This window comes from Monopterus albus, unplaced genomic scaffold (assembly GCF_001952655.1).
Source record: "Monopterus albus unplaced genomic scaffold, M_albus_1.0 scaffold39.1, whole genome shotgun sequence".
NCBI lineage: Eukaryota > Metazoa > Chordata > Actinopteri > Synbranchiformes > Synbranchidae > Monopterus > Monopterus albus.
In genome coordinates this window covers 2933260-2942502 of record NW_018127919.1, presented here as the reverse complement: position 1 = coordinate 2942502, position 9243 = coordinate 2933260, and the positions used below count along the sequence as shown (strand labels likewise).

Sequence of the window (9243 nt, the reverse complement as noted above, 5' to 3'; positions counted from 1 at the left end):
CAATGATGCATTCTTATGCCATGTAGTAAAGCCAAGATATAGTTGTTTTTTTTTAATTTGTTTATAAATTTACCAGTTTTATATAAAGTTGCCTAGTAATATTAATTAGTTGAGTAAAAAGATTATAACCTGCATTTAATAATGAAAAGAAAAATTCAATGACTATTTTGAATAGGTTTATGCCACCCGATGATCCATTGGGAAGACACGGTCCAAGCTTAGAAAATTTTCTCCGCAAGCGCCCTGTTGTTCCAGAGCACAAAAAACAACCCTGCCCTTATGGTAAGTTTTCCAAGTAACTTTTCAAGGCAATATCTGAAAAATGCAGAATTTTATCATTATAATTTAATTGTTTAATTTCCTTCTACTCTTTCTCTAAACAAGGGAAAAAGTGCACATATGGACATAAGTGCAAGTATTATCATCCAGAGCGTGTCAACCAGCCACAGCGGTCAGTGGCTGATGAACTACGGGCCTTTGCCAAATTGTCTGCGGTAAAGACAATGAGTGAGGGGGCTTTAGTCAAATGCGGTACTGGTCCAGCAACTTCAAAGGGGGACAGCAGCTCTGAGGTCAAACGTGTGGCACCCAAACGTCAGTCTGATCCCAGTATTTGTTCGGTGGCCTGTGAACCTCCAGAGGCACTGTCCACTGTTAGGAAGTCTGAGACGAATTCAGTGCCTTCCCTTGTGTCTGCTCTCAGTGTGCCCACCATGCAGCCTGCCAAGAGCCATGCAGCTGGGGCCTTGAACACACGATCAGCCAGCAGCCCAGTGCCAGGTTCTCTGCAGTTCGCACACAGTTCTCTGGAGCACATGTCTAGTGTACAGTACCCTCCTATTTTAGTTACTAATAGTCATGGCGCCTCTGTTACGTATGGTGAACAGTTCCCAAAGTATGACTCAGTTAGCGACCATGGATATTATTCACTGCACAGCGATTTTTCAAACATGAGCATGAGCAGCATGCATAATGTTGACAGTTTCTGTAGCATGGAACACGAGCATGGTGTGTATCAGAGAAATCCCAGCCACTGCCCTGAATCCTGCCTCAGCCATTCTAACAGTGACTCATTCTCTTCTTATGGGGACCTGTACCCAAGTTCTGTGGACAGTAGCTTAGAGGAGAGTATGAAGGGCCAGCAGCAGTCTCCTGCACAGGGCAGGATGCAGACTTTCTCCCATGGGTTTCGCCATGAAGCACTGACTAGGGTACAGAGTTACGGACCAGAGGAGCCCAAGCAGGGCCCCCGTAAGCAGTCTGGATCTCATCTAGCACCACATATCCAGCATGCTGCAGTGTCAGCCAGGTCCAGCTGCCCTGGAGACTATCCCCTAACTCAGAATATCCTCCCGCCTTTGTCCTCACAGCCTACACGGTCTCTTGGTATGACTCGTATGGACAGCATATCAGATTCAAGGCTATATGACAGTAACCCAATGCGACAGAGGCGACCTCCACTGTGCCGTGAGCAGCATGCAAGCTGGGACCCTTTGCCTTGTGGTAATGAGTCCTACGGATATCATTCATATCCACTGAGTAACAGCCTGATGCCGTGTTGTGAGCGGGTGATGGTTCGCAGCATGCCCGACAAAATGGAACAAATCTGGAACTCGCCATGGGAGATGCCATCTGCAGCTGAACACCAAGAGCGGTATGTCATCCCAGACCACCAGTACCAAACATATCGGAACCTTTGTAACATCTTTCCTGCTTATGTAGTCCACTCAGTAATGGAGAAGAACCCTCATTTGACAGATCCACAGCAGCTGGCCGCTGTCATTGTTACAAAATTGAGGTCATGCCACTGAGCAGTTAATGATATGAAGCATCCAAAAGAAGAATTTTGATTGATTTTTTTGATTGAATTTTGATTCAGTGTTGCTGCATGTGCAACATCTGCCCTCAGGAGATAGTATTTTTTTTAAATGTCTCTGGTGGGAAATCACATTTTGCATACGAGTTGACAGAAGTAATCAGCATAGAGAAAGTTTAATACATTAAAGACAAACTAAGATGTTTAACATATGAAACCTATGTTTTTAAATGAAGTGTGATGCAGTTTATATAATGTAACATCTTATTAGATATCTGGTTCATAACACATTCATACAACCTGAGCAGCAGCTGCACTGCAGGTTTGCACCAAAACCATGATCAGCTGAACCTTAGTTTAAAATCATGGTTAATTCTAGATAATACACACCTACAGAATTATCTGCTAACATCTGGCAGGAGATCAGTTGATTTTTAATTAATTACATCATGTTATTATAAAAATTATATTTTCAGACCCAAAGTGCTCAATATTGAATAACTGAATCATTTTGAGAAATAGTCATATGAATATATTTTTTAGGATTCATTTTCATGTCACAATTGACTTTTTTTTTAGTATTTGCTTTGTCAGTTTTGTTTTTATAAGTATTCTTCTTAATTACACTTTTACTTTAAGAAATTGTATTTCATAACGTTAAATCTGATAATGTTACTTTTTATTTAATTCTATCAATTTTTATGACAGTGGTGTAAGTCACTATACTCACCTTCCAGCTCCGTGCATGTCTCCTGTCTCCTAAACCAACATGCTCATTAGCTGCTACTGTGCCTGGCCACTTAGCTTGCCAGTAAAAGCAGTAGTGTCAGAGTCATTATGAATCAACCATTAGGCTGTTGCTCTAAGTAGATGGCACAGTGACCTAGAAACTATTATTTCTCATTATTTATTGAGGCAACCGGCTGCAGACGTTACCGACCTAGCTGGTTGGGGTTATGAGCTAGGTTTTTTGAAGAGACATTGTTAATGGCAGCTGCTAACGTTAGCTAGTTAAGGGTTACCTGAGTGCTGTTTTGGTTCTAAAGATGTCCTTGGAAATTAGAGCAGTAACATTATAAGTCTTGTTAAGAAACCCCTTAAAACTAATGAGATTTTTTTAGTCTTTTTTTTTTTAACTTTGTTAGCAGCAGTCTTCAATTTGGTAACTATAGTGTTGTTGTTGTAGCTAACAGGAGCTATGTAACTAATTTTGCTAGCTTCAGTTTAGCTGAAAGGTGAGATGGCCCTGGACACACCTGTCATGTACCTCAACTCATGCGAACCAATATTTCTTATTCCTTTCTTGAATTATTTAAGACATTTTTGTTCTATTTATATATTATGCACAGTTTATTTACATCCAGATGTTTATTTATTTAACAATATACAGTATGTATTGCATATTTAATATTGATTAATTTGGGATTCCATAAAGATGATGGCCAGCTGGTTAACCAGCCTAATTTAAATCTAGCTGGTGCCCTAATGTAATCCTTACTCATGTAGCTAGCTAGTGTAATACTAAACCTAATTCTTATGTGAGTCAGTGTGTGAACTAAGTCTATCAATAAACAGCTTAGTTACATGGTAACACAGTCAGGATAAGAAGTAATAACTCAGCAACTCTCCCACATTTGCCATATTAAATTTGACGGAGTACATCATCATTTGTACACCATGCAATTTTTTAAAGATCTTGTTCAGGGCCTGTGAATGTGTTATGAAAGGCATCTATAGTGTTTCTTGTCCAGTAGAACTATAAATAACCTTGCTTAGGCCTGCCTCTGCTGTAAATAATTATTGTCTTTTTTGTGCTTTTATTTTGAAGAGAAGTAAGAGGGAGGTAGGTACATACCTCACAGCTATGACATTTAATGGCCTTATATCTGAATGACCTCACGTTTTAGTCATTGTCTGATTGGTTTCAGTGAAAGTCTCAGTCATTGAAGCCTCCTATACTTTCAAATGTAAAGCACTATCTCATTATCTAAAGAGATATATTTTCTCAGCCTCACTTAACAAAGCTACTATTTTGGTAGAATTTGACAGTGCACAGAGCAAGCCAAAAAGAGATTTGACTTGTATACATGTGCACATGTTTATGTACATATAATCACACAAAAGCCATTATTTCCAAGTCATTTATAAGCTGCTTAATAATGCCAAAAAAGATAAGATTTCTATAGTGTCAGTATTCCACATATTGCATTTTAATTCACTGGATTGATTGGATTAAAGTATAAACTAACATCTGTTTGGATAATTTCATATGGCGTACTGTATAGTTACCTTTTTGAATTTATTGGAAGCTACATATAGGATTCCTCTATTTATATATGTGGTGTGAATTCAAGGTATATTTGTTTCAAACAGTAGCTCTAATGGACTCCTTCATGCTGTCAGAGGAGCAGGTTAATTTTGATTCAAAGACAATATTTACAAGCACTTAATAAGTATACGTTCCAGCTGTCTAATTCCTGACACATAATTAAGAAAACAAGTACTTTTTATCAGTTTAAAGCGTTAGGACAAACTTGGTTATAGGTTTCTGGTGGCATTTGGTCAGTTATACACTTTTAAAGGGTTGGTTGTTTTTTTAACTTGTGCTAAGGTGACAGAGACCCAGGGCAGGGAAGGTGTCATCACTGCGGCAGTAATGAAAGGAAAGTTTACTTGCTTACACATCATTGCATCTCAATAAATCAACCTGAAAGTCCAGTCTGTGCTGGACAATCTTCACACATTAAAACATGCTGTCATATGATGGAGCCTGTTGTCTTAACCTTCTAAATGCTTCAATTAAAATAGCAGTGTAGCAGTGGCCTATTAACAGGTTTCTTATATTGGATACACTAGAATTTTATCAACCATGTTTCAGACTGAGGAGACTATTGACTTTTGCAGTGCACTGAAATGAGTTGTGCAATTTCACGTCTTTTAGATGAAGTAACCTGATTTCTTAAAGTGAACAGCTTTCTTATGTGCATGTAAACAGCAGAACTGCGAATTTTAAGGTCACTGGGCTGTGATCTGACTTAAGGAGGGACAAGCTGTAAAGATGTACTATTACAGATGGAAACAGGGGTTACCATCACAGTTTACAGTAAATGTTTGCACAGTAAATGTTCTGCAAAAGACTGAATATTTACCTGATGTTACATTTGCCAGATAGAATTATAAGAATCTGGCTGTGACAGTTGGGCATGAGAGTGAGTTAAATATTTCACTCATTTTGTGCTATCATGTAGAGTATTATGTTTCAGTAAATGTATAAAAAATGAAGTGAATGCTAGAAAGCATGTTGAAGATGGACTTGTATGGATTTTTTTGGGAGGCTGAATTGCTCAAATGCAGATGTACAGTATGCATACATGCAGCCAGTCTCCAAGGATCATTGAAGGGTTTGGCTGTGCCTTGCAGCACATTGCTCTCAGGATGCTTTCAGTTTTCTAAATTTTTCTCATTTCCTGCCAAAAACCAGTGGTTACTGGCAAGCGTCTACTCTGATCTAGTAGTGATGTATTTTGTAAAAAAAATCCTACATGTAACATGTAGTACCTTAATGTTAATTATGTACAGTTGAAATGTGGAGATGGCATTGCAAAACTTTGTACCTTTTTGTGTATATCCTTGTTATGCACCTTGAGATCTAGAAAACTGGGCTAATAGGGTGGCTTTACATGATGCAGCTTTAGCCAGATGAAGTAACGTTGGTGTCCATAAGGGAGTTTCTGTATAGTCGAAGACAAAAGTGGGTGTTTAAAAAAAAAAAAACTGCTTAGAGAAGATTGCCTGGCAGTTGCTGAGTCAGCAATCCTCACAGGACCTTTAAATTTTAACAATGAATCGAGGCTTAAAGGATAAGTTCGGTCATTTTCTATATTAACAGCATTTTCAACACTGTCCATACAGAGCCTAAAGCCCCTCACCGACTGCGTTTACATGCAGTTAAGTAACCAGGTTACTTAAGTGAATGTAAACACAGTCACTGTTAACGTTTGTCAGTCTGTCAGTCCTGGATTAGTTTATTCATCTATGCCACAGACCTCCATTGTTGTTCAAAAAAATGATTCAAAACACACCACTGCACCGGTTGACATGCTTCTGCATTATGAAACACCAGACCCTGATATTTGTTAAGAATTTTCAGAAATCTTGTGTATGTGCAGTTGACTCTTGCTTACTTCACACTAAAAAGCTGTGGCCGTTCAAAGGCTCTGGGGGTTTACACCTTTCACCCTAACAGGGGCAACATTTTTAAAAATTATTGTGTTTCGTAATACAGAAACCGGTGCAGTGATTTGTTTCTCTGACATGTTTTTAATCAGTTTTGAACAAGAGTGGAGGTCTGTGGTACAAACGAATAAGCTAATCCAGGACTGACATGCGTTAATTGTAAGTGGAGGAAATCATTGTTGCTTTAGTTTCTGTGTGGGGAGTGTTGAAAAACTGTTAATATAGAAAGTGACCGACCTTATCCTTTAAAGATGCTAATCAGAAATTCTGGTGTGATCCCTAAATCAAACCTATCACTTATTTACAGTAATAATTAACTAATGGGGGACCGTACTATTGCTAAGCACATCCATACTCCCAATAAACCAATCAATCTTTATTTATACAGCACCTTTCATACAGACTCATGCACTTCAAAGTGCTTTACAGACAAATATCAGTAAGGTAGAATAAGGAAATGAAGTAAATCCCAAGGGGATTAACTTCCTTGATTTTGTTAGTCCATTGCTTTTTCTCTGCTTTTTGTCCCTGAGGACATATTGTACACATTAAGCAGGGAGGTTGTAACATGTAAAGACAACCCTAATAGTGAGATCATGCTTTGATCACATTTAAAGGGAAATGCCACTTAATTTCTGGATTCATGGTAGTTTTACCTGACAGAGCATTATAACTTGATAGTAAAGCACCACAAGAATTTCCCCCCATAATGCTTAATGTTAGGTTTCTGTTTAAGACTCTGTTGTGAGTGAAATAACAGAAACAATAAGGGGACAGTTTACTGTGGTGGTATTTTATTATCTTAATAAAATAAGTGATGTTGAGCTTAAAAACAGTCTAGAAAGCTCGGCTTCCATTTGATTGAAGTGCAGTATCACATCATAAATCTGAGTATTTGTCCATTGGTTTTTGAAAGTGTTCATAATTATGACAAAAAACATTTAAAGAATTTTTAAACTGAGTGGTATTACTCTTTAATGGGGCTAAATATGACTTTGTCTTATTGGTGGTGCTTCAAAAATATATATTTCTTTATAATGTTTAGGTACAGACCATGATATATGTACAGACAAAGGGAAAAAACATTTGAATGTTTGGCCCAAATGAATTTTGGGCTTTGCTGACTTTATTTTTTCATGAAAAAAGACAAGGTCACTTTAGGCCAGCTGTCTCTTCATGAGAAGGTGAAACAAACTGCCTAAATGTTTCTTCATGTGAAACAATCAGATTGCAAGGCTGCTGTCAAGGTTGTTTCTGGCATTTGGCTTAAAGTTTGCGTGCCGTCCTTATAGATAGCTAAATAGTCATTGATTCCAAAAGTTGTGTTTTCAGTGCAAAAACAATAAAATACTGCCGTCTTTGATAAACCTAAAGTTGCTGATTGAGACACCAAATTAAGATCACTGGAATTTGAACACTAATATCATATGATTCATAGTGATAGTGAGGTCCTTCCTTAACCTAAACACTGGAATAGTCAACTACCCTGATGAACTCAGAGTACATGAATTTTATGTGTTGAGGGATTAATAACTGTAATGTAGGTTACAACACAAATCTATCAAAATTATACCATCAGGGTCTGTTGTGACATCTTTTATTTATTGTAGGGATTGTTCTAGATATTCAATTTTTGCAGTCAACAACTGAATCAGTGGTTATATCAAGTGATGTTCACAGGCGGGGCAGCACGGTGGCGCAGTGGTTAGCACCGTTGCCTCACAGCGAGAAGGTTCCGGGTTCGGGCCCCACCCCCGTGCTTGCGTGGGTTCTCTCCGGGTACTCCGGCTTCCTCCCACGGTCCAAAGACATGCAGCTTAGGTTGATTGGTGTCTCTAAAAGGTTGATTGGTGTCTCTAAAATTGCCCATAGGAGTGTGTGTGGTTGGTTGTTTATGTGTTAGCCCTGCGATGAATTGGCGCCTTCGCCCGATTGCTGGCCGGGATTGGCTCCGGCCCCTCCCATGACCTCGTTCAGGGATTAAGCGGTAGAAAATGAATGTTCACAGGCATTTTTGCGAGATACTGAACTTAATTGTATAGAAGATTCTTGGTCTGTAATTTACAACACATGAAATTGTCAAATCAATTTAGACTCATATTGACCTTAAAACAATTATTTTATGGTTTCATTAAGATGACATTGATTTTGCTCACAGACTTGTGTGTTGCTATTTCTGGCACAGTTTTCCATTGCTTGCCCTTCTTTGTCATTACTGTAATGCTAAAATAGCATCGATAGTAGCTGCCCTAGCCCACAAAGACACCGTTGTCATAGATTCCATCCAGACATCTTGGACATTTTTCCCATGTCAATAAAAGAAAAGGGAAGCATAGGAACATACTCATCTCAGATATTTGAGTTTTGCCTCTGTTTCTGAGATTGCCTTTAGGAAGATGCACTGTTTTCACTGGGTACAGACTATTTCCAAGCAAGAAATAAAACCTTGCTATCACAGCAAAAGAATCTAAATGTACCGATCCAGTATTTTACTTTGGCCAAAAGGTTGCACTAAAGGCCAGAATGGTGATATATAGCCACTATCCTTTGTAAGTGCCGCAAACAGCTAAGCCACAAATGTCTAGAATTGACTTTTGCTTGTTGATACAAATTGTATCTATACCTTGAATGTAACAAAATATGAAATGTATAATATGAAAATAGTTTTTATTTAAATAAAGGGGAAAAAAAGTTAATGCCATAATGTTTGTGACACTGTGTGTCACTGGGAGTAGCCCATTGGTATGTACTAACTCTTACTGGGAACAGTAGTTAATTTACAGGGACATTTACGTGCTACCTAAACGTGCACAGATACCCTGTGTACATCAGTAAGCATCATGTCCTCTCTGTACATAGTCGTGTGTGTTGAGTGTATATATAGAAAGCAATCTGTAAATGTAACAGTAACAGTTACTTAAGTTGTTCAAATACTAATACTAATTTCTGTGTTGTAACTTGTGCACCTTGGTTAAGTGCATCTATTTCCTCTAAACTGATATGTCTGCTTTATGCTATTTTAATGGGAATTTCAATATTTTTCAATATATTTTGCCTAATAAAACATGCCAAAGTTATTATTGGGTGACTTTGTCAAATATAACTTATGATTTTCTTATGATTCAACACAAGGGTTGTCATGCATTGAACCCTATATTTCAGAGGACAAAGGTTTTCTTTTCCACACACTG

At 38.1% G+C, this 9243-nt stretch overlaps 1 protein-coding gene across 1 annotated transcript in view; it reads left to right on the top strand.

Annotated features, from left to right (window-relative positions):
* The window catches only part of zc3h12b (zinc finger CCCH-type containing 12B), a 7680-nt gene extending 1840 nt beyond the window's left edge, over window positions 1-5840 (top strand). The window contains exons 6-7 of the mRNA XM_020598874.1: window positions 176-282; window positions 385-5840. Of these exons, the coding sequence (XP_020454530.1) occupies window positions 176-282; window positions 385-1811 (1534 nt within the window). The 3' untranslated portion in view covers window positions 1812-5840. The remainder of the gene's footprint in view (window positions 1-175; window positions 283-384) is intronic.
* Window positions 5841-9243: the final 3403 nt, after the last annotated feature.